The following is a 26,353-nucleotide window of genomic DNA, read 5'->3' on the forward strand; positions in this document are numbered from 1 at the left end:
ATGTTAGGAGTTAGCTGGACGGTGAGGGGGTCAGGGCTGGGGTCCCCAAGCAAAGATGGAGTCAGGACAGCTACAGTGAAACAGCACTGATGTCCTGTTTGGCAGCTTAGACAGGACTGCATGGACATTCTACTCTGCAGCCTTTGCAGAAATGACTTCTGCAAACCGTTCTAAAATAAGATAGCTAACCACAACAGCATGCGTCAATATCACGGGCAAGGGGCAGTTAAGACATAAGCCCCCAGATGTCAGCATAAAAAGGACCATCAGCATGTGGACATTAACAGGTAGACAGAAATGTGCCCAAAGCCCTGATTGGCATGACTCAGCACACTCTGAATGCTTAAGAAAGTTCTGCAAAAGACCTCCTAAAAACCCTCAAACTCAGCAACTCCGAGGGTCCCCCTCCCTCTCTGGGAGCTTTGTACTTTTGCTCAGTAAACTTGGCTTGGCTGCCCACCACTCTTTGGTCTGCCACGTCATTCTGTGAATTGGCGTGACCAAGAACTGTGGGCACTAAGGGGACAGAAAATCCTGTAGCACCAAGTGGCCCCATACCTGGAGGAAGTGAGATCCCCTATCTCCCTGACATAAGAAGGGAGGCCTTACGCTGTTTCACAAATGGATTCTCTAGGGGAGAGGCGGGAGGCGAGAGGGTCCTGGGCACAGAGCAGCACACATGCCAGAGCCCTGTGGCAGGAGAAAACATGGGGAGCCCAAGCACTGGGAGGCCGGGAAAGTGCAGGGCAGGAAATGAGGGTGAGGCTAGGCCAAGGGGAGGCTGGGAAGGCAGACTGAAAGAGACCAGGCAGGTGTGTGGCCTCTCTCAGAATAAAAGACAAAAAAAAAAAAAACTACTAATGGAGAGGCATGGTGGGAAGGCTTTATAATCCAATTTAAGCTGTGTGCATGGGAAGGGAAACAGGCCTAGCAACTATTAGGGGATCCTGCCTGACGGCCGCCAAGCAGCAACAGCCAGGGCAGATCTGGACAGGCTCCCTTTCTCCAAGTGAGAGGCAACCTGTAGCTTTCTAAGAGACCATTCCATTCTCCCGTGGGACCTGCAGTGCCTGCTCTGTCCACCAGGCCACAACAAATCGGCCCTGGACAGAGTGGACCCCACTGCCAAAATGGCCTGGGCGCTCTCCGGATGGAGGTGGGAGTTGCCCGCTTCCCCACATCTGCCTCCCCTTTGTTTCACTCCCTCCCTCTTCTTCCCTTCACCTGAGCCTTGCGCTTTCTAGAACCCCGGCCACTTAAACATTTTATCCCCATTTCATTCTGCCACGAAGGAAAGGTCATGGAAATGGTATTCCCGGCTGGAAGGAAAGGAGTAGAGGTCCCATCAGCAGTTATTACAACCGGACAAATGGACAGATGCAGGGGGAAGTATATATACACCCACTCCCTTCCTCCAAGCCACTACACCTCTCTGTGTGGTTCTGGTGCACATGGGAGTTCAGGTGCGTGTGCGTGCATGTGTGTGTGCGTGCGTGCGTGCGTGCGTGCGTGTGTGTGTGCCGGCTGGGTTCATCAAGTAGGTTGAGGAAAGGGAGGGAGGAGCAGGACATTAACTGTCGTTCAGTGAGAAAGCCAGAGAAGCTGTGGAAAGCTCACCAAAGTGAGCCTGGCATTTTTTTACCCTTTCCCTTTCATTCCCACTAGCAACGTTAAGTAGATCTATCTTTACCTGGAGAATGACTGTTAAATAATCGGGAACTAGACGATGTGTTTGCCAGAGAGAAGTCTTCATGGCAGAGAAATTACTATCATCAAATCAGTCACCTCTTTATGAGAGAAAACAGCTTTGTCCCACTGAATGTCTCACAGTCACTAAAACACAATGTCCTCTGTGACTAGTTATTTAATTTAACCTCTGGAAGGCCTGAGTGAACTGAAGGTCTGGGTGTTTGGGGGCCTAATGCTGAGAAACATTCCAACCCGCACCTTGTGTCTGCCCAGAGAGCCCTGTTTAGGGCCATGTATAGGGAGTTACTAAATTAAGAATCATGAAGCAACTAGGTAAATAAAGTACATAGGCTTAAGTTGCCTGAGAGGAGCACATATATATGAAAACAGATTGCAATTTAAAGACACTAGATCCAGGCAAATCCAGAAAATAATCCAAAGCTTCAGGACAACATTATGGGTTAAGCTGACGTGGAAAGAGCTCCCCTCTTACTGTAAATATTTAGAACTGCTGGATAACATAAGATTTGTCAAACTGTCAACACGTAAACATTAATATAAAAGCTTAGCAGGAAAATCCCAGGTACCAGAAATGAAGGGGAAAAAATCGTTTGACAAATAAGCACGCTTAGGAGATGATAGGTGGGCCTGGGGCGAGAGCTCAGGCCGAGGAGAACCCGGATGTGTCAGGACCACCCGGGTGGAGGTCCTAAGGGCTGGGGGTGGGAGTCGAACAGGGACAGATGAAGCCTGGGAACCGGGCTCTCCACAGAACGCTGAGCGCCACAAAAGAGCTGCTCTGTCACCAAAATCAAAGACAAAAATTCCAGCCGTTGGCCTGGGAAAGAAGCAAGGAAGAGCCACTCCAGGCCCAGAGCGAGATGAATCACCCATAAAAATTGTTCACTACAGACCCGAGCAAGTCAGAAGTCACTGTTTTTATGGTGAAGGAATGTCCAACTGAGACGAACAGGAAAACTTGTCCCACGGAGACCCAGAGGATCCCGGCGGCAGCAGGCAGACACCCGACCCGCAAGGATGCAGACGCACCAGCCGGCACGCCTGGGGCCGAGATGCTCGCGTGGAAAACCAGCGTGGGCGAAGAAGCTGATGGCGAAGTTCTGGACCCCACAAGAAACAAGCCACCGGGAAGGAAGGTCCACAAACGCAACAAACAGGAAGAGCTGCTGTTCTAGAAACGGGGGCAACAGAATGATCTGAAGCACGGTAAGATGAGGTACTTCAGACAGCAAAGGAGAGGAGAGAACAGATACCAAAAGCTGAAACAGGGTAGTATTAGAAGGAAAAAGAGTCAGAAGGCTCGGGGAGGAGGGGGCACCCAGTGTCAAAAACAGAAGTTTGGAATAGAACCAACTAAAAAATATAGTCAGTGAAATAAAAAACGAATCATCAATGTATGGATGACGCAATTGAAGAACAAAATGGTAAACTAGAAGAAATGTCCTATTCTGGAAATTAGTGTTAGAAAATGAAGGGGGGGGTGTCCAAGAGGAAATGTCTACAAATAGTCAAGAGTAAAAACATGTATTCTCAGGCTAAACACGCAGACCAGATTCTGAGCAATGTAAAGAAAAGTCAGTTCAATCTAGACACACTGAAATGTGCATCATTACAGAATAGGAAAAACATAGGAAGATATTAAAAGCCACCAGAGAGAAGGCAAACCATCAGACGGACAGCAGACTTCTCACTGGCCACAAGATATGCCAGAACACAATGAAATCATCCCATTAAGGTGGGGAAGGAAGACTCTGAGCCCTTGGAAGAAATACAGGAAGGGTAAGAAAAAACATAAATGATGAAGGATGAAATGCATTATCTCAGTTGTGCAGATTTTCACATGTATATTTCTGTGTGTGTGTGTGCGTGGCGAGAACATTTAAGATCTACTCTCTTAACTTCCAAGTATACAAGTATGTGTTCCAAGTCTGGTATCGTCAACGATCGGAGCTGTGCTCTACATTTCATCCCCAGAACAAATTCATCTTTTAACTGGAAGTCTGTATCTTTCGACCAAAGTCTCCTCCACGTCGCAGCCCCCAGCAACCCCCAGTCTACTGTTTCTATGAATTTGGCTTTTCTGGATTCCACATATAAATGTGACATGACATGTATTTCTTTTCTTTTTTAAAAGATGTATTTTTAGAGAGAGAGAGAGAGCGAGCACGCAAACAAGTTCAGAGTGAGGAAGGGAAGAGGGAGCAAGAGTCTTAAGCAGACTCCCCACGAAGCCCAACGCAGGCCTCGGTCCCACAACCCCAGAATCACAACCTGAGCAGAAACCAAGAGTCAGACGTTCAACCCACTGCACCTCCAGGAACCCTGAGACATGACACATATTTCAGCAACAGCCTGATACCCCTGGCAAAAGAAAGTATGTTGGGGACCAGAGATGACATACTGCATTCATCTTCAAATCCTGTATCAGTGAACATGACATGATTTTTCCCAGTGACACTCTTCCTGGTTACTCAGAATAGCAATTAAACAGTTCTTTAATCTGATTACATTATACTATGTCTTCTTTTCTTATTATGGCAGCCCTGGTACTACTTACTTCAGTTCTAGTGTTTCTAACACATTCTAAGATGGGAAGGGATGCGTCCAGGACTTTGATCTTTTGGCAAAAATGTCTGGAGCAGGAGGAAGGAAAAACCTCAGGAAAGCCCCGTGAAAATTTGGCTCTCTTGTCATTGAGGTGTCCCACAGAGGCGGTAAGTCCCTCCCTCCTGACTCTATCCTCCCAAAACTTCCTGGGGGCTGCTGCTGTTCTCCCTCCCACAGGGGAGAGAAACCCAACCGAAGGTGCCACTGGAGCCCGAGAAGAACCCTGTGACCTTCCTCCGCACACTAGCTGAAGGAAAAGCACAGGCAAGGATCACAGACAGTGTGCCCCAAGCCAGGGATGAAAGCAAACCAGGGAGGTGAGCCAGCTGGGACACGAGATAGTGTTAGGACAGCAGTGGCCAACCATGGGGTTCAAGCCCGGCACAACCAGACCTCCCCATTGTTCTAGAAAACCTGCAAATCCTGGTTCTTCTTCTTCTTTTGTTTTTTGTTTTTGTTTTTAAGATTTTATTTATCTGGAAGAGTGTGAGTGGGGAGGAGGAGCAGAAGGAGAGGTAAGCACGCAGGACTCAATGTGGGGCTGGATCCCGCTGCCCCAAGATCATGACCTGAGCTGAAATCAAGAGTCAGACGCTCAACCAACTGAGCCACCCAGGTGCCCCAATCCTGGTTATTCTTGGTTAGATCTCCTATTTCTTTAAATGTTGGTAACTAATTCACAGTGCCATTGAAACTCAGAAAGGCAAACAAAGCACACACGGGCTGGAACAGCCACCTCACGCTGTTCTTCCACAAGCAGCGGGAATCTCTGAGACCTGGGACCCCACCGTGGTCCACTCCCTAGCCGTGAGAAGATCAATCTCAGCCTGTCTCACTCAGCCACAGAGTGACTCCCTGATGTGGTGCGCAGCTTGGAGAAGAGAGATTTGTCCAACTGGGCCCTGATGTTTCCTTCAAAACTCCCATTCTTCACTAGATTTCCTGTCTTGCAGTCTTTCAGTGTGCCTGTGCTCACTGTGAAGCCCTTCACTGTCCACAGCTGGTTCTGCCTTCTAGGCCCAGAGGGGGGCTCTGGAAAAGCAGCATGTAACAACCTAGAATATTCGAATGCTGAGTTCCCAGAGCCATTCCCTCATCCTCTCCAGGCTTCCAATGTAGCGTATCTCACAGTGAACGGAGGGTCCTGGGAAAATGACTGTGGAGACACCCCCGTCTGTCTGCAGACAGGGCACACTCAGAGGGCAAGGGTGAAAAAGAAGTAGACAGCCTCACTATTCTTGATGAATTAGAAAAAGATTTTTTTTTTAAGATTTTATTTATTTGGCAGAGAGAGAGCGCGCACAAGCAGGGGGAGCAGTAGGTAAAGAGAGAAACAGACTCCTTGGTGAGTAGGGAGCCCAATATGGGGCTCTCTCCCAGGACCCTTGGATCATGACCTGAGCTGAAGGCAGATTGCTTAAAGGACTGAGCCCCCTAGGCGCCCTGAAAAAAGTTTTGGTTAAGATGCTGTTGCACTTGGTCAGCAGCAAAGCTCCAACCAGAGGACATCTGGCACTGAGACTCGGCTGAAGGGGCCTTGGAGTCAGGACCAGACTAACAACACCAGCAGTCACCCGTGGCCAGGAGGAAGCTAAACCCAGCAAATGATGACACGTAGGCCTCTTCACAGTTAAGGAACTTAGATTCACTTTTGTATTTAAACCTTTTTCTTATTCATTGATTTTCCCACCCCTGTGTCAGTTCCCAAGCCCTAAGGGAAGATTGAAGGGAGCTTCAAGGAGAGTGCACGGATGGTCCAGGAAGATGAAGGAGAGCATACATTACCAGCACGACCACCACCGCGTGCCGACCACCCAGCCCAGGGCAGGGCTAGGAGCTGCTGAGGCCGCTGAAGATAAGCTGGGGAATTGGGCAGGTTCAGGGGACAGCTCCCTTCCTCCCTGGGGCAGCCAAGTAACCCAAGGATGGAAAATGCCACCTTAAGGCAGAAAGGCCTGGATCCAAGTCCCTGCATGAAGGAGAGCCATCAGCGAAAGCAGCTCAACCCTCACCAGACTTGATACAAGCAAGAAATAAGCACGGATGGTGCTGAGTCATGGGGATGCGGGGACTGTGTGTCACAGTAGCATCGCCCAACACTGCCCTCGGGCAAGTTCCTTGAGGGTCTAGTAGTCTGGGAATGGGTATTGGCTTTTGGACTGGATTCAGGAGGAGCTTCTGTGCCGTCGTCGTGTGACTTGGATGGGCAAAAGCAAGCACGGTGTCACAGGGACTGCAGTCTCTGAAACAGTCTGACTTCACTCACGCTCCAAGTACCCCCTTACTAGTGGCGTAATCTCGGGCCAGCTATTTATTCCAAGAAGCACGGCTCACATCTACCAGAGGGACCTCAAGAGACTGTCACGAGATTTAAATGAGATGATCCATATGGTGCAAAGCACTTTGTGCAGTGCCTGACACTTGGTAAGAACCTAAGTCTTTGTCGTTTCTTGTCTAGTAACGACTCTGGGGCCTCACAGCCCAAAGCCAGACTCAAGTTGAATGTGGGGATGAGAAAGAAAGAGCTAGAAGTTACCACTTATTTGTCACAGACCACATAATCCTGACATTTCAAGGGAACCGTTATAAAACTAGAAACAAACCAACCTAGAGGTTGCCTTAGGGGAGCGGGAGGCTGTGACCCCCCCACCCCCTCCACCTCCCGGCACAAGTACACGACGGAGGAGTCCTGGTCACCAGTCCTGCTTCCTCTTCTTTTTTTTTTTTTTTTCTTTAAAAGATTTTATTTATTATTTATTTGGCAGAGAGAGAGAGAGCCCCATGCAGGACTCGATCCCAGGACCCTGAGATCATGACTTGAGCCGAAGGGAGCGGCTTAACCCACTGAGCCACCCAGGCACCCTCTGCTTCCTCTTCTTCCTGGGCACAACCAACCTAGCTTCCAGCCTCCTTGTTAGAACTCCCTTCTATCTGATAAGATACAGGTGCAAAAGCAGTGAAAGCCACTCAGCCCTGGCCCATAAGCTCCACCTCTGAGCAATCATCCAGACACAGGGAACTTCAAAATCATATGTGAAAGATGAAGAAGTACGGGGCACACGGAGCCTGGGTCCCTGAGACCCTGCTTGGAAGAGAGGTGTCCACTGATCATTTTTAGGTATGCAGGAAATAAACTTCTTCTTCTTCTTCTTCTTCTTTTTTTTTTTACTATTTTATTTATTTGACAGAGAGAGCACGAGTGTGCACAAGAGGGGGAGCTACACAGGGAGAAGAAGAGGACTCCCCACTGAGCAGGGAGCCTGATGTGAGGCTCAACCTGAGATCATGACCTGAGCCGAAGGCAGCCACTTAACCAACTGAGCCACCCAGGTGCCCCAGGAGATAAACTTCTACCGTGACATACTTTTGGATTTGTCTGTTGTGGCAGTTAGAAATTCCTGCTCTTAGATAACCTGTCAAATATTTTCTAGTTAGAGTACTTGACTTAAAATTGGGAAAAAAGTCATACCTTTAAATCACAGAAATTCCATTTCATTTTGTCAACATGAGTTCTATTTACATAAACAACAAATAATTCCCTTCTCCCCAAGCACCTCAGGCACCCCAAGCAAGAAAAGAGTTTCCATTGTCCTGCATGCTCTTTCCCTGAACGCCTGGGTGTTCAGCTCCTGAGAGCACTGTCTTCAACGGGAAAACGGTGCTGTTGTCAGACAGGCAGGAAAACGAATGAGCTACGATCATCATACCTCCCTACAGCCTTGCAACCGTTCAAGTCTCCACACATAGTGGGAGCACAGAACTGGGTCATCATTGATCAGTTTACACACGGAAGTCTGCTCCCTCACTGCCCCCGTAAGTCCTCCTTCGTCCTTTCTTCGGGATAAGTTTTCCTGTGACTCTGTTCTCCCACCCTTAAATACCCAACAGAAGGATAACTGGTCACTCACCCGATGCATGGATTGGTCTGGTACCTCGGCGCTGTGTAGGAGAAAGGGGAGATGTTCTTGTCTACAAAAGACCCGAACCCCAACCGGAAGTTGCTGGTGAGCTTCCTCATCTCCTCAGCGAGCTTGGTGCCCAGGTTCCGGATGTTGTCCAAGTCGTCCTTCATGGACAGGGAGAGGTCCATCAGGTAGTACAGGTCCACAGGATAATCCTCCACCTGTCGAACCTGCAGCTGGAAAGTCGTCTTGTCACCTGTGCCAACAGAGAGGCCATGCTCATTAGAGGTCAGCCAACTTGCTGGGGGCTGAAGGGATGGATTTTGCTTCTAAAGCCGGTCCCCCTGACTTTTCTTTTGCGACTGCATGCCTCTCAGAAGAAATACTGTTCTTGGAAGTGGAGTTACAGTGCTGAAGGGGAAGTTCTAGGTTCTAGGCTCTCTTTCCAAATACTTGGCTCAGGATTTTTTTTTTAAATATTTTTATTTATTTATTTGACAGAGATCACAAGTAGGCAGAGAGGCAGGTAGAGAGAGAGAGGGGGAAGCAGGCTATCTGCCAAGCAGAGAGCCTGATGTGGGGCTCGATCCCAGGACCCAGGGATCATGACCTGAGCCGAAGGCAGAGGCTTTAACCCACTGAGCCACCCAGGAGCCCCAGGATTTTTTTTTTTTTTTAAGATTATTCATTTATTTATTTATTTGACAGACAGCGATCACAAGTAGGCAGAGAGGAAAGCAGAGAGAGGAGGAAGCAGGCTCCCTGATGAGCAAAAAGCCCAGTGCGGGGCTGGATCCCAGGTTCCTGCGATCATGACGTGAGCCTAAGGCAGACTTTAACCCACTGAGCCACCCAGGAGCCCCTTTGCTCAGAATTTTTAAGGAAGCTCTTTAACAACTAGTCTCCTCAGTGCTGTTCTGTTTTGTCAGCAAAAAAAAGGGCAGTTGGTGGACAAGGAACCAGACAATTCCATGGACACAGATTAGGTGACGGTTGCCCACCAACCACACACCAACTTCTTTTTTTTTTTTTATTTTATTTTTTTATTTTTTTTATTTTTTTTTTTTTTAAAGATTTTATTTATTTATTTGTCAGAGAGAGAGAGAGAAAGCGAGCACAGGCAGACAGAGTGGAAGGCAGAGGCAGAGGGAGAAGCAGGCTCCCTGCGGAGCAAGGAGCCCGATGTGGGACTCGATCCCAGGACGCTGGGATCATGACCTGAGCCGAAGGCAGCTGCTTAACCAACTGAGCCACCCAGGCGTCCCCACACACCAACTTCTGAGAAAGGAGTAGCCAAGTTGCGAACATGGCGGGGAGAAGATTGTAAAGGTGTGAATGAAACAGAAAAGAGGGAATAAACAAAAGGAGGTACGGGCATGAGTGACTAAGAAATAAGACAGGAAGAGAGAGATACAAGGCAAGGGGGAGTGGGAACACACGACTCCTTAACATACCCCAAAGAGCAAAATATTTATGCTTCTGCCACTTTTTCTATTTCCCTAGCCACTTATAAACAATAGTATTTAGTTCTTGTACATATATGACACTTTGGGATATCACAGTCATAAGTTATTATCATCAGAAATTATATGTATAAATACAGGAAGACAGATTCCAAATTTTAGCACCATCAGAATGAAGGGAGAAAAGAGAGAAAAAGAAAAAACAAAAAAACAGAAACAGAAACACTACTATATTTGCCTACCAGCTACAAGAAAGAGAATATAATTTCTGGTTCCACAATAAGAGTCAGAGACAAAAGAGAAGGAGGAAATAATTCAGAGGGAAAGAAATGAGGAGAAAAGCCCATGACAGCCCTCCCAGAGCTTAAAGAAAGGCCCAAGTCAGCACCACAACTGGGAGACTCACGCCAGGATAACGATGCTAAATCATTTCATAGGCTCTCAAAACACATCATTTAGAGCCAACTTCCAGAAGCAATCATACCAGATTGTTCCATCTGCTCTTGAGCTAACTCGTTTTTCAGAGGCACCAAGATGTCCTTCAACTCTCTGGGCAGGAAAGCCATACACACGTTTGAAATCTGAACAGACACGCTGTGTTCAGAGGTGCAACCGTGAAGTCGGCCTTTCCTACCCAGAGGGTCCACGCCCGGTCTGTGGGCAGCTACCACCCAGGGAAGCTCGTCTCTAACCTCAAGCTGACCAGCAGCAAGTAGAAGTCCTCTTAAACTTGCAGGATAGGGACTCCAATCCCATGTGCTCCCTCTCCTCCTCCCACCCCAGACAAGCACGTGGCACTAACTAGACCAAAGAGATTCAAAGGACCAAGTTCCAGCTCCGTCCCTTGACCACAGGTGCAACCTGAGCCTTGGTGCCCTTGGGGATACAATGGAAATAACAGTGCAGTCCTGATTAAGGCTATGAAGCGCTCATGTGGAGAACATGTTTTGTAAGCAGGAGAGGCCTGCATAAATGAAGTATAATTATTATAATTACTATTTGTTGCCTGAGTGACAGCATTGAGCCTGCTTCCTTGGACCTGTCTTTGCGTGTACTACTCTAGCTTCCTCAAGACTGATGTAGTTTGGGTTGCCTGTTGATAGGAGCCTATTTTTAAAAACCATCAGAATCTGACTCAAGGGTGCCTGGGTGGCTCAATGGGTTAAAAGCTTCTGCCTTCGGCTCGGGTCATGATCCCAGGGTCCTGGGATCGAGCCCTGCATCAGGCTCTCTGCTCAGCAGATAGCCTGCTTCCCTCTCTTTCTCTGCCTGCCTCTCTGCCTACTTGTGATCTCTGTCTTTCAAATAAATAAATAAAATCTTGAAAAAAAAAAAAAAAAAGAATCTGACTCAAGCAGAAGAATGCTTGAGATTTCTTCCAAAATGAATTCTGGACAGCTGCAATGTCTGCCTCCGGTTCCCATCAGAAAGACTGAGCAGGTCCCAGCACTGAGCACCCCCCCAGCCCTGGATGACACAACACGGTGGGGAAGGGGCAGGAGGGAGGAGAACTTGGGGAAGGGGAGTGCCTCCTTGGCCTTGGCTTAGGCAGACCACAGACCACCAGTGGGCAGAGCCTGTGATGCATGTCTGTTCTGTCCAATTCCATGACCTCTTCAGAGAGGCTTTTGTATTTTCTGTTATCTATGCCCTTCCCCCGAAGTTCCCAACTACATCTTCTTTTATCCAGAATCCACTTTTGTGGACTGTGAGTACAGAACTAATGAGCCCTTTAGGACCAGGAAGTCCGAAACAGGCTTGGACTTGGGGAGGCGCCTATGGGAGGGCAGAGGGTGCTAGGCTTGGAGAACGAGAGCTGAGCTGGAATTCAGACCTTGTCACCGAGATTTGGGGAGATTTCAAACTCCTCTAAATCTGCGTCTCGGTTTCTAGATGGCTAAAATGGGAGGATGTTAATTACTGTGGGGATCAAACAAGACAACATATCCTAACATCATACAAATACCTCTGCTCCAGGAAGACTTCCACCTGGGTTCCCCCCAGAAGTCAGTTATTAAAGCAATTTCCTGTAGGGATAAAAAGCGAGACAGAAAATTCTGCCAGAAACTTGGGTGTGAACGGCTATAGCTTTGGGCATTACATTTAACTCCACATTTTCCAGAAAGTGAAACAAGGTGGGACCATGCATCTGTGTGTGCTCAGCAGGCATCTACTGGGAAGTGAGAAAGCTCTTGGCATCAACTTCTAAGAGAAACTGATTCAGAGAATCAGTTTGATTCTCAGAATCAAATTCAGAGAAACTGAAACACACACACACCCCTCCCCATTCGGGGGCTGCCAATGTTAAACAAAAAGTATTTCTCCCAGTTTTCCATAAAGGGGAGGGTGTAAGAAGGAGGGTGTTATCATTAGCGTTGGGAATGAGGGTTTACTTCTACCTCAGCTATCCCTGATTTTAGATGCTACAAACTTCTCAGAGGGCCATGGCAAGAACGGGATGTTCTGTCAGCAGATTTCAGAGGGGCTGACATTCTTGGACCAAGTCTCAGCATGAGTGTTAAGTGTGGGAGTTAAGCAGCAGTGCCCCAGCCCCGCTACGAGCAAGGTTAGCAGACTGAAGGAGAGGCCGCTGCCACGTGCAGAGAGAAAGTCTGCAACCCACTTTCCATCTCTGGACACACTTCCAGAACCAGGCACGCTCAGCCACTCTCCAGCAGTCCAGCCAGCTACACGGTTCTGTACCACTCAATACATGTCACCTCCACGTGTCCAGCAAAGAGCAGAGCGCTTGTCACCTTCACTGTCAGCGGCAGGTCAGCGCCCACTTCCAGTTCTCCTACCGCAGGCATGTACCAGCCAACCACCTGAAATGTACTTTTAAAGTTTGTTCTCTCTATATACCTTCCCTTCAATCAAAAGTGAAGAGAGAGGGGCACTTGGGTGGCTCAGTGGGTTAAGCCTCTACCTTCAGCTCAGGTCATGGTCTCCGGGTCCTGGGATCGAGCCTCGCATCGGGCTCTCTGCCCAGCAAGGAGCCTGCTTCCGCCTCTCTCTCTCTCTGCCTGCCTCTCTGCCTACTTATGTTCTCTCTCTGTGTGTCAAATAAATAAATAAAATCTTTAAAAAAAAAAAAAACCTAAAAAAAAAAAGTGAAGAGAGAGAGAGTCAGGGCACCTGGATGCCTTAGTCAGTTGACCAAGCCTTGATTTAGGCAGGGGTCATGATCTCAGGGGGGTAAAATCAAGCCCCGCATGGAGCTTCCCACTCAGCGGAAGAGTCTGCTTGATGATTCTCTCCTTCTCCCTCTGCCCCTCCCCCCAAATAAACAAATAAACAAATCTTTAAAAAAATAAAAAAAAAAGTGAGCAGAGAGTGAAGGAGGGAATTCCACCAAGAACCTCTGGTATTTTTAGACTGATTTTTGTCCAAACGTTCAGACAAAGTAGTATTCCAACCGAAATGCTTGCCATGTCCAAATAAATTTAAGTAATTTTTGATTCCTCAGAATTACCTTTCTGTGCCAAAAACTGAAAGAAGAAGAAGCACATTAAAATCCACTATATTACAAACAGGACTGCAGCTCAACAGGGAATTAGGGCCCAGTGTCCACCTTAGGAGCATCATCTAGCTCTTTTGTTGACTGTAGTGGAAGGTAATTAGTATCCTAGAACTAAATCCAGACCTAGAACGAAAGAATTGCCTCCCTGGTCTAGGACAAGGCTGGTGTGCCCTACTGTATCCCACTCCTCACTGCAGAATTCTGACACTGGACGGATGGAATGAAGGAAGGAACCAGGTGAAGACACATGTGGCCTCTACCAGTGTCTGCCCCGAAGGTTTCTCACCAGGACTCAAACAGGTCCAAGGACTCAAACAAGTCCAAGACCCTGATCTTGGATTTGGAGCCTTTAGGACCTTGAGAGAGAAATTTCTGTTGCTTATAAGCCCTCAGTCTGTGGGTACTTACTAGAGTAGCCCAAATGGACTAAGACTGGGTTTTTGTTTTTTTGTTTGTTTGTTTGTTTGTTTGTTTTTTCCCCAAGGGAAGTAGGAAACTAGGAATGCCAGGCCTGGGTTGTAGACTGCAGGCATGCTGCTGCGTCCTCACATGGCTGAAGGGAGGAGGGAGCTCTCTGGGGTCTGTTTATAATTCACGGCACTAATCCCATGATTAGTATGAGAGCTCTACCCTCATGACCTAATCACCTCCCAAAGACCCTAGCCTCCTGATACCATCACACTGGGGGTCAGGATTGCAATTTATAAATGTTCCGGGGAAGGCACAAACACGGTGTGTTAGCCAACCTCTCTTATCCAGCCTCCATCAGGTCTTTCTCAGATTTTATGATAAAGAATATATTCTGTTGGTCTGGGTGGCAGAAGCAACACCTAAGTGAGGTAACCAGGACCTCAAAGTAGGGCCAGGGAGGAGCAGGATAAAAAGCAGCACATATAAGGGCTGGGAAAAGGGCTCAAAAGCAACCAGTCCCCTAGGTTAGTTAACAGGGCTGTACCAGTGTCAATTTCTCAGTTTGAGTAATGCACTTTGCTTATGTAACATTACCAGGGAAAGCCAGGAGGGGTATACAAGAACACAATTACTTTTGCAACTTCTTGTGAGCCCACGATTATTTCAGATTAAAACACTTAATATGAAAATACAAAGCTACTAGTCAATGAACTAAAGGATCAAGGAAAATTAATGACGTAAATAAACTCTAACTGTCCCAATGCTTCAAAACCACCACTAGCCTTTTATTCACCATTTCAATAAGCTTTATTCCAAAGTTTGTATCCTTTGTTAAGAATTTTTTTAAGGGACGCCTGGGTGGCTCAGTTGGTTAAGCGGCTGCCTTCGGCTCAGGTCATGATCCCAGCGTCCTGGGATGGAGCCCACATCGGGCTCCTTGCTCGGCAGGGAACCTGCTTCTCCCTCTGCCTGTGCCTGCCTCTTGGCTTACTTGTGATCTCTCTCTCTCTCTTTCTCTGACAAAAAAATAAATAAAATCTTTAAAAAAAAAAAAAAAAGAATTTTTTTAAGATTGTTTTTCTGACATACAGGTTCCAGGATTGGAAACAAAATGGAAAACATGATCCTGTGTTTATACAAAATCCTGCTTAAAGTTTGGCAGTTCCTCAAAAAATTAAACATAGAATTACCATATGACCCAGCAATTCTACTCCTAGTTATATACTCAAGATTATTGGAAACACATGTCTGCACAAAAACTTGGGCATGAATGTTCACAGTAGCAGTAGTCATGATTGCCCCAAAGTGAAAACAGCCCCAATATTCATCAGCAAAAATGTGGCATATCTATACATACACAAAGGAATATTATTTGGCCATAAAAAGGAAGTCTTGGTGTTACAACATCAATGAATCCTGAAGACATTCTGCAGAGTGAAAGAAGCCAGACATAACCATGGAAATAGAAAGTAGATTAGTGGTTGCCTAGGACTGAAAGTGGCCGGGAGGGAAAAGATAAGGAGTGACTGTTAATGCATACAGGGTTTCTTTTTGAGGTGAGGAAAATGTTCTGGAATGAGACAATGGTGATGACTGCACAATGTTGCAAATATACTACAAACCACAGAATTATTTACTTAAAAATGGTGACTTGGGGCGCCTATCTGGCTTAGTAGGAAGACTACATAACTCTTGATTTGAGGGTCATGAGTTTGAGCCCCACATTGGGTATAGAGATCACCAGAAAAATAAATAAACCTTAAAAAATAAAATTGTTTTTTAAAAATAAAAATAATAAATAAAAATAAAATGGTGACTTCTATGGGATGTCAGTCACTTCTAAAGAAAGAAAGAAAGAAAACAAAAACAAAAGTTCCACATAGAAGAAAATCCATCTTTTTTCCCCAGGTTTATCCTGGAATAATAACTTCACTTTCTTGAAGTATCACTCATATTATGTTGAGGCTTATCACTGATTAGTCATTAGTATAAGGCTGGCAAAGTGTTACATTCACTCAACAAGTATCTATATGAGGTATAGGGGAGCAGGGTCAGGAAGGAGACAAAAACGGATTTCGAGAAATCAATAATGGAAAAACCAACCCCTAGATCTGAAGCCTTCTGCAGAATCAGGGTAACTACCTTGAGGTTGACTATGCACTTGGTAAACCGATGCTGTTAACTGCAACGTAACATTCTCTTCCCCAAATAAATATCTGGGGTTTGTCTCTAAAAATATTAAAATTTTCAAGATTTTAAGAGGCTTCATTGGCTTCAGGTGACGAACAGATTCAACTGACAAAGAGATGCACAAGACTCTAGACCTTTAGGAATTCCGATTTTCATCAGATCTCTTCCAAGTCTTCAGCTCCTCAAACATCCTCACAGTTTGGGTATGTTTAACTGGGCAGCCAACATCTCCATCACCCTGACCTTCTAGAAACTGGCTCTCTTATCACACCTTCCACACAAACAGAGAGCTCACACACAGCACCCATATCCTGATTTTATATAAAAATAGGATCATATTGGGCTTAAATGACTGGGCTCAGTCAGTTAAGCTTCTGCCTTCCATTCAGGTCATGATCCCAGGGTCCTGGTCACCAGGTACCGCCTCGGGCTCCTTGCTCAGCAGGGAGCCTGCTTCTCCCTCTGCCCCTCCCCCCAACCCCGTCTGTGCTCTCAAGTTTTCTCTCTCTCTTGCAAAAATAGATAAAATCTTTAAAATATATACCATTAAAAAAAAAAAAAATAGGACCATGCTTTCCATTTTATTTCCAATACCAGAAACTGTATCACAATGTTTAGCAGGAAATATGACTATACTATGACTTATAAAATTAGCAACTTCAATTAATCCCATAATCATCCCTGGCAATCCGGTAGTTCGTGCCTCTGTGTCCAGCAGAGCCACTTACACCCATTTTTTGGTTTATTTCCAAGACTATTCAATAGGCAAAAGGAAACCTTTCTTATATATATGATGACTCAGAGCTCTTTCAACAATCACCACAGGCATATCAAAATAATGCTGATTTCCTTCTTCCATAAGTGAAAATACATTAAACTTTAGGCATAGATCAATATTGTGCATACGTCTAATGTCGGGAGAAGTTGGCCCAAGGAGGCTGCCTTCACTTCCTTAGCTCCTTGTTGGAGCTGTTTAAAGAGTCCCCTGGTAAATCAAAACAAACAACAATCTCTCAGCCTCAAGTGTGACTGTGACCTTCATTCTGATTCTAAGTAGAATTCAAACTGTGGACTGTCTGACTTGGTGTCACCTCCAGCTCCTTCCTAAACTAAATCCACCCTGAAGGATAAGGATTTGCCATGCTGAAGGAATGTATTTCTCAGAAAATCAGAGGCGCTGAGAGCAATTCTAAATGAGGAGTTTCAAAAATGTTAAGTTAAAAACCTCTGCTGACTATGATGAAACTATAAACGTGGTTGGCGCTGTGAATTTTGGTCTTTGTTAATGATTAAGTGAAGACAGTGTATGATTACAAATACAATGTGAACGTATGAAAATTTTGAACATGTGAATTGAGACAGGGTCTAGTAAAAATGAAAAGCAACATTGCATAAAAGTGGATGATCTCTCAAGACTTTAAGTTATTGTTACACTGTAATTAAATACAAAAGAAGGAACATCATTCACTTTAATTGATAGCTACTCTCATCCCACACAATGCTTCAATACCTTAATCATCTGCCACAACTCCCACATCCCCCTCTAGGTCACAGCCTCTGACCCCAGGCCAATCTTCATGGATGAAGATGAGTTATCTTAACCCAGAGGACATCACCAAGCAGCTGCCCACAGAGAGGCTCTACTGACTCTTCTCTACCCAGTCACACAGCTTTGCAGGAGCTCTGCCCTCTCTCAGCGTGGGAGCTCACCAAACAAAGCTAAGTGTCATTACAGTGGACCATTTATAAAAATAGCAGCCTCAACTAATCCCTGCGCTAATCCCTGGCCATCCAGTAGCTTGTGCCTCTCTGTATAGCACGGCTGCGTACACCTCCTTTTATTTCTTATTTCTTTTTTTTTTAATTGTTTAAAGATTTTATTTATTTGACAGAGATCACAAGCAGACAGAGAGACAGGCGGGGGTGGGGGGAGCAGGCTCCCCGCTGAGCAGAGAGCCCAATGTGGGGGTCCATCCCAGCACCCTGAGATCATGACCCGAGCTGAAGGTAGAGGCTGAACCCACTGAGCCACCCAGGTGCCCCCTTATTTCTTATTTCCAAGACAATTCAATAAACAGAATAAAACATTTTTTTAAAGATTTTTATTTATTTATTTGACAGAGAGAGAGAACCCACAAAAGAGGAAACACAAACAGGGGAGTGGGAGAGGGAGAAGCAGGCTCCCGCCGAGCAGGGAGCCCAATGTGGGGCTCGATCCAGCAACCCTGGGATCATGACCTGAGCTGAAGGCAGATGCTTAATGACTGAGCCATCCAGGTGCCCCCAGAATAAAACGTGTTTAAAATATACAAAGACACCAGGGCGCCTGGGTGGCTCAGTGGGTTAAAGCCTCTGCCTTCGGCTCAGGTCATGATCCCAGGGTCCTGGGATCGAGCCCCACGTTGGGCTCTCTGCTCAGTGGGGAGCCTGCTTCCTCCTCTCTCTCTCTGCCTGCCTCTCTGCCTACTTGTAATCTCTGCCTGTCAAATAAATAAATAAAATCTTTAAAAAAAATTAAAAATAAAATACACAAAGACACCAACAACAAGCATCACTAAGCGCTTATGATGGCAGCGTTGGGCGAAATCCATCTCTGAGACACTGAGAATGGGTATTCAAACCTAGACCTCGCTGACTCCAGGATCTGCACCTTTGGCCACTAGTCTGAAAATAATGGTAATTTTGACTTCTTAAGGTGTATGTATACAAGAAGTCTCATTTAAGCTTTTGAACGTGGCTATAAGGAATGTAGGTGGCAAAGACCTTGAGGTGTGAAGGGGTGGGGTAAACTGCCCAAGCCCTCCTAGCTAGGGACAGCGCCAGTGCTAGAACTCAAGACGGCCAACCACATCCGTGACCTTGCCACCGGCTCCAAACGGCCTTGGAGTTGAAATAAACCATCTGGGAGTAGTTTTTGCCAATGGTTTCTTAGGCAATGAGATAGAAGAAAAGGAGGAAAATCAAACAATTTGGAAATAGGCTACCTTCCCTCAAAATGTGATACTTTCTAATTTAAGCACATGCATATTCACTTTTTGACCTTACCACAATTCCAATATGTGGAATATTATATTTAAAACATGGTGAACTAGAAAAAGTCGTGAGTTTTGTTGTTGCAACAAGCTGGGGTGGAATGAGAGTCACCATTTCTTTTTCTTTTTTAAAAAAGATTTATTTATTTATTTGAGAGCAATAGAATGAGAGAGAGCCTGAGAAGGGAGAGGTCAGAGGGAGCAGCAGACTCTCCTCGAGCTGGGAGCCCAATGTGGGACTCCATTCCAGGACTCCAGGATTACGACCTGAGCCAAAGACAGTCGCTCAACTAACTGAGCCACCCAGGTGCCCCCAGAGTCACCATTTGTAACTGGCAGACCTTGAGCAGGTCGCTTGTCATGTAAAATGGTCTTACCTACCTAGGAGTAAGCCAGGCATTCAGCACATAGTAGGTATACAAAATCCGTTAGTTTCCTCATATCACAACCAATGCTAGGGCTTGCAGGGGCTCTAGGGTCATAAAACAAAATAACTCTGCTCTAAAAGTTTGTCCTTTCAGAATGCCATGGACTCCAGTGGAATTTGCTGACAAGGAAAAATACATTTTCCTGGAAGCAGCACCTTCCTGAGAAACGTGCGTTAACTAGGGAGTAAACCTAGTAGCAGTGTCCTCCCATGGAAGGCCATAACGTCATTCCTAATAGCCAAAAAATAGCAACAACTCAAGTGTCCACTGATGGATGAACAGACCAACAAAATACAATAAACACACACAAGGGGAGTTTAAAAAGGAAGCCTTAAAAAGGAAGCAGATCTGACCCACACGACAACATGGATGAACCTTGAAGACATTTCTGAGTAAAAAAAGGCAGCCACAAAAGTAAAAGTATTGGAGAGTCCGATTACTATCACTTATAAGGGCTCCCCGAGTAGTCAAACTCATCACGGCAGAAAGGAGTCAAACTCATCACCAGGAGGGAGGGAGGATGGGGGTAGAAGCTAGAAGTAGTGTTCAGGGACACCAGGCTGGTTCAGGCCGTTAAGCCTACGCCTCCTGATTTCCTTGATTTTGGCCCATTTGGCCCAGATCATGATCTCAGGATCATGGGGCTCCTGCTCAGCAGGGAGTCTGCTTCTCTCCCTCTCCCCCTGCCCTTCCCCCTGCTCCCTCTGTCCCACTCCCCCCACACACATGTGCTTCTCTTCCTCTCTCTCTCTCTCAAGTGAATGAAGAAAAAAAAAATGCGTGTTAGTGGGCACAGAGTTTCAGGCTGGGATAATGCAAAAGTTTTGGAGACAGGTAGTGGTGATAGACAAGGTGAATGTATTGAACACCGTTGAACTATATACCTTAAAACAGTTAAAATGCTCAATTTTATGTTATATATATTTTACTTCAATCAAACAGATAGCAAAGATCCCGCTCTGTCCACAGGGGCCTTTTACTTACTCTGCCTCCTGGGGCCTGGGCGAGGCCTTGCCCTTTCCCTCTGCGGGCTCAGCTCTGAGCCTGCCCCGGCTCACCTCCCCATCATTAGCACACCCCCTCCTCATGGCGCTCACCAGGCCGCAGGTTCAGGGCAATCTTCTGTGGCCTCAGCTGAATAACATCTGAGCTGGTGGGACTGGAGCCCTTGCTGCTGAGAGGCAGGCTCCGCAGGACCTGGGTGCTGCTGGCGGGGCTCTCAAACTCACCCCCACAGCCGTTTCTGGCCAGGTTTGCCTTCAAGTCACAGCGGGAGGTGACGGAGTGCAGGCTGCCGAAGTCCTAGATGCAGCAACAAAGCAAGAGGGCAGAGAATGGTCAGGCTATCTTTCCAGAACACCTCTGGAGTGGACCCAACAGCACCTAGTGCCTGTACCCGAAACACTCCGCATTCCATTTTCATTGTCAGAAAGTGGTGAAACCGATCACACATACCCCAAATGCTCACTAGGATTATGAGGGTTAATGAAGGTACTGGATACGAAAGCCCTTTGTAAACTGTAAATGCATAATAAAAAGGTTTGGTTTCACTGTTACTTTAATGATCAAAATTCTCCTAAAAAAATGGGCCTGTCTGGACAATTAGCGGGAGAAAAGTAACATGGCCCGTTGCACAACTAAAAATGTTTTAAAGATACTATGTAAGTAGACAAGTAGTCATCATTCAGGCAATCAAGAGTTAACTTATGAGGCATCCACTCATCTGTTGTGCAGGCATGGGGCATTACACACCCATTACACACCCATTCTGCAAGACAACGTGGCAATAAACACTGTAGCCTTTGACCCGCTGGTGGAGTCCCAGGAATCTATCCCAAGAAGTCAATCAGAAGAGAGGGGAGGGCACCTGGGGGCTCAGTCACGAAGCATCTGCCTTTGGCTCAGGTCATGATCCCAGGGTTCTGGGATGGAGCCCCACATCAGGCTCCCTGCTTAGGGCGGAGCCTGCTCTTCCCTCTCTTTGCTACTCTGCCTGCTTATGCTCTCTGTCTCCATCTCTGTCAAATAAATACATAAAATCTTTAAAAATAAAATGGGGGGACTCTATAAGATACATACTGAGTATAAACTTGTAAACATAAAGCCCTCAACTATAAGAAAAACATGGTATATCACCTCCGTAGATGACATGATCATTCAAAATTATGAAGACTGAAAAGAAAGTCCAAAACGTGCTAAGAAAGAAGATCAGAAAATAAAATTGTATCCGCATTAGGACTCAAAACAAAAATTTTTAAAAATAAAGACAGTTGAGGCATTAGTGTAGAGGGACTAAAATTACATTTTTTCTTTTATTATTTTTACTGTAGTTTGAGCAATAAAGCCACATTGATAAGAAAAAACTTCCTTTTCTTAAGCTGGATTTAGGAGAAGGCTAGATATCAGGATGGCCCAACCTTATCTGGGGCACCAGGACTTTAGGATATCCACTTTAAAACGAAATAATATACTCTACTATAAAATATGGTACTTTGTAAGTATTGGTTGTTTTCCAGTAAGGGAATTTTTTTTCTTTTTTTTTTTTTAAGATTTTATTTATTTATTTGATAGACAGAGATCACAAGTAGGCAGAGAGGCAGGCAGAGAGAAAGGAGGAAGCGGGCACCTCGCCGAGCAGAAAGCCCGATGCGGGGCTCGATCCCAGGACCCTGAGACCATGACCCGAGCTGAAAGCAGAGGCTTTAACCCACGGAGCCACCCAGGTGCCCCTCCAGTAAGGGAATTTTTAACAGCAAACCAAATCCAGGATGCTCTCTGAACACCCTCTCGCTGATAGATGTAGAAAAGCAGATCACCTCCACCAGCTGGTTGGAGGCCTGTGCTGGTGGCCCTGATCACCCTCTTCATAGCTGGAGGGGTTCTGATGCTGATCTCTTCCTCTTGCCTCTGTAACATTTTGCCAGAAAGCCTCAGCTGAGTCAAGTGTCCTCCCCACTGTGGTAGGAGTCAGACTGCTGGCAGAAGCAGAGAGACGAAGGGGACTCGCCCTTCACCATGGTCGAGGCTCCAGGGCTAGCCAACACCTACTTGAGCCTTCGCAAGATTCAACACTAAGGAGTCAAGAAGAATTTGCAGTGTTTTTATATAAGTGAAACCAGATGTGTTGTTCTGGGCCTCTGTGATATTTGCTGTTGTTGTTTATTTTATAATCGAATTTTATTTATTTATATATTTGTTTGTTTTAATATATTGAGCCCCTGGAGATCTTGCCTGTCAACCTCAGGGACGGTGCCATAAGTCTAAGTGTCTCCAGACACTTGTGGATCAGGTGAGAAAATAATTATTCCAGCTTAAAATGATTATCCTTGAAATGATACAAGATTTCAAAGCTAGGCTTTCCAAGCTGGGTTCCAAATGGACAAGCATGACTCTGATGTAGAAATTCTAATAAAGTAGTGAGAAAGCGAAGGGATGGGGGAAGGAGTAACTTCTGATGGCCCCACAGTAGCAGTCTGCTGTCTTGAGGTCCTGCAGCAGAGGTCCACTTGGCTGTCCAGAGCTGGAAGGGGCTCGCCTGCTCATGAACTTCTTGCTGGCTTCTGGCATCCTGGCCCTTGCTGCCAGCTCCCCCAGTTCTGATGAGCTGGTTGTGCTTGGCCCAGTTCTGGTAGTCAATGTGTCTTGAGCACTCCAGTGCAAAACTCTGCCTCCAGGTTGGCCATGAAAGCATCTGTGTTGTCCCCGAAGTGATGGGAGCCCGACACCCCTCCCACTGGTCTGGAGCAGCTTGCATTCTGGAACAGACCAGGTCACAGAGCCAACCTGCTTCCCTCTACGCAGCAGGTAGTGGCATGATTCTTAATCCACAGCCTCGGCAATTCATTCATTGAGATCACACCATACCACCCAGACACCTGCACTAGCAGTGAACTTCACTCAAGCTTCCCAATCATCCTGCTCAAAGGGGTCTTTGACAGGCACGAGCAGTCCTTGATGGAGAACTTGTATGGGGCCACCTGCTGGCTAGGGAAGCCGCACAGCTGAGATCACCAAGAGACTTAAAGCCCAGGTCACCCTTCCCAGACCTGAAGAAATCAGACAGCCACACCCAGGCCAATCACAACCGGGTCTGCAAGTCTGGCTGTCCCAGCCGTACTCTAGAGACTCTGCAGCTTCTTTAATCTCTAGGGTATTAGAAGCAAGGCTCTGCTCTCCTCATTCCCCTCACTGGTACCAGTATATTTCTCATTAATAATATTCCTCAAGGTTGTGATAAACTTCCACTCCAGTGCTCATGGTTTTCCGAAGTTCATTGCACGGGCCGTCAACCTCTATATTGTCACCTGACTGCCAGTAGGAGAACTACCAGTGACCACATTAAAACTGTAACTCAAGGGACGCCTGGGTGGCTCAGTGGGTTAAGCCACTGCTTAAGTCCCGCATCGGGCTCCTTGCTCAGCAGGGAGTCTGCCTCTCTCTCTGCCTCTGCCTGCCTCTCTGCCTGCTTGCGTGCTTTCTCTCTCTCTCTTTCTGACAAATAAATAAATAAAATCTTTAAAAAAAAAAAAAAAAACAGTAACTCGAGGGGCACCTGTCTGGCTGAGTCAGTAGAATAGGAGACTCTTGATCTAGGGGTGGTGAGCCCCACATTGGGCATAGAGACCACTATAAAACAAACAAACAAACTGGAACTCATACAGTGACTTCAGAAGTGCCCACCAAGTCAACAATGGGACAACACAGGGAGCCCCCTTCTCAGCAGCTCCAGCTGCACACACAGCCAAGGAACACCCTATTGTGGCACCTGTGACAAATTTAGATTTCGTCTCAGTGTCACCGATCTCTATCGCCGGTTTGTCAATCCTGTCCTAGCTCACAAAGCTCAGTGTCCTGTTACTTGGGATGGACCCAATGGTTTCACTGATACTGTTCCACGGTCTTTGGGACATCTTTACCTATATGTTGAATCTCGTCACTGTCCCAGGGGTCTGAGGCCTCGAAGACACCCTGAGGCACCTCTGGCCTTGGCAGGCATGAATGACCTTCTGAGAGGAAGGCAGCTACCCCGGGAGAGTGGGAGATTGGTGGGAGATTGCCACAGAGCTGAAGGTCCATCTGGCACAGAGTCTGAAAAGAGCCACGACTCATCTCTTGCTGCCCAAGGAAAGGACAGAGAATACTGCAGGCCCAGCTGGCCAACCCCACACGTCCAAGGGCTTCTCCTCTCCCTCCATGCTGGAGCTCTTCCCTAGGTCATTGTTCAGATGCCAGGGACCTGACACCCGGGCCCTCGTCCAGGTGCCAGAAGACAGCAAGTTCCAAAGGGAAGGGACTCGGAGGCATCCTCGGGTGCCAGCCCCTGGTCTCTGTGGGTGAGGAATCAGAGGTCCACATGCCAAAGTTCATGCCTAAATTCATCCAAAAAACCCAAGTTCACCTGGCTTCAGCTGCCTGGACCCCAGTGCTTTTTGCATTGCCTCCCTTTCATCTCAACAAGGCCACAGCTGAATGCTGCAGCAGGAAACCAATGCTGGGTCCCCAGACCCCATCCCTCTGAATTTAGAGTTTCCTTGCTGCCCCCAAGGCAGAGATCTGCCTGCCACCTCTCAAACTGAGAGGATAAATATTCTTCTTATGCAGAAAAACGGCTACGGATGGAGGTGGGGAGACTTCATCTCAACATGGAAACCAGTATCAGGAAGGGCTCCTGGTGGGGCACAGCACAACTGCGAGCAGGTGCTCCTGATCTCTGAGCTGGAAGGAGTTTCAGCTCACGGCAGAAGCATCCGCCTGTCCACGGTCTCCAGAAAGGCCTCTAGGAACCCTCGGAGGGCTCATAAAAGGAAACGGCATTACAGGCAAACTTCCAAGAGAAGCATCAAAATGGGAACAGGAAGTTGAAACATCTTTTATGGCTTTTAGTCACCCTGTGGTAATATAAAAAGACAACAAAGTGTTCCAAATGTAGATCCCTTTTAATTTGCTACAACACTGGCCTTTGCACGTTGTTGGAACTTGGTTCCCTTTCCCCCCTCCACCACCTATGATGCGGAGGACAGGACGAGCTCCACTGCTGGTTGTCACACTGCAACACCTAACTCCCAGGACATTTTGTTCACCAAGATCTCTCTCCCTGCGGTGCAAGCCAGGGCTCACACCCTGGCCAGGGCGATCGGGTTCATTCAGCACACTACCCTCTGCCTGGGGATGGAGAAATCCCTCTGTCAGCTTTCAGGCAGCTCATTTAATTCACTGAACAAATATTTATGAAGCATCTACAACAGGCCACGATTATTCCTTTCATGACCACAAAGAGCTTTTCTCTCAAAGAATCTGTAATTTAATGTGAGTTAAAGCAAATGCTCATTTCTTTTTCATTTCCTCCCAGCTCAAATGAGAATACAGGCCATGTCCCCTTGATAGCCCTTCAGGCCACCATAATTTCCCCCGAAAGTCCACTCAGCCCATTACGGGATGCTACTGTGGTCTTGTCTAAGCTGTACAACAGGATGCTGGTGTGGTTTTGGCTTAGCTGCCCCGGCTTTCTTGCAACTGGACACTAAGTGTCCAATGAACCTCTAACACTGTCTTGCTTTCCTGCCTCTAAATGGTCTCCTTCCTCCTGCATCCAGCCCTACTGACCTCTTCATTTCTGCTTCTCCATGTCTGTCTCCAAGGCAAACACCCTTCACCCCAGCCCACACTTTCACAGGCTTCTTCCATTCCAACCCCATTTCTATCTACACACCACAAGCCAGTGGCCGTGCGTCCCTGGTCCTTCTCCCTCTGGCTTTTCATCAGCCTGTGCTGGCCAAGGCCACATCACCTCAAGCTGTCTCACCATCTTGCCCTATGGGCTCCCCAGTCCCCCAGCCCTGCATGCAATCTTGTAGTCTGTCTTCTTCTCCTCTTCTGCTCCCACAGACTCTGCTTTCTACCCTCACGAGGAGTCTGGGTCCTTCAGCCCTGCCCACTTCTCCCAAACTACCATCCTCCTACAAGCCACAGTGGCCCCCTGCTCCCAGCATGAACCCTGTGCTCCCCATCTCCCTGGGCACACAGCTGGATCCAGTCTACTGGCTCTCCCTGCATGTAGGAAGAGCGACAGGACTAGGTGGTCGGCCAGGAA

The 26,353-nt window shown here is 46.9% G+C and overlaps 1 protein-coding gene across 2 annotated transcripts in view; it reads right to left on the bottom strand.

Annotated features, from left to right (window-relative positions):
• ITGB5 (integrin subunit beta 5) overlaps nucleotides 1–26,353 on the bottom strand; it is a 113,547-nt gene that overhangs the window by 70,159 nt on the left and 17,035 nt on the right. For both annotated transcript variants that reach the window (XM_059162928.1, XM_059162927.1), the window contains exons 3-4: nucleotides 20,361–20,565; nucleotides 8,226–8,475 (exon numbers count right to left, since the gene is read on the bottom strand). In XM_059162928.1, coding sequence (XP_059018911.1) covers nucleotides 8,226–8,475; nucleotides 20,361–20,565 — 455 coding nt within the window. The remainder of the gene's footprint in view (nucleotides 1–8,225; nucleotides 8,476–20,360; nucleotides 20,566–26,353) is intronic.

The sequence above is a fragment of the Mustela lutreola genome, chromosome 2 (assembly GCF_030435805.1).
Source record: "Mustela lutreola isolate mMusLut2 chromosome 2, mMusLut2.pri, whole genome shotgun sequence".
Lineage (NCBI taxonomy): Eukaryota > Metazoa > Chordata > Mammalia > Carnivora > Mustelidae > Mustela > Mustela lutreola.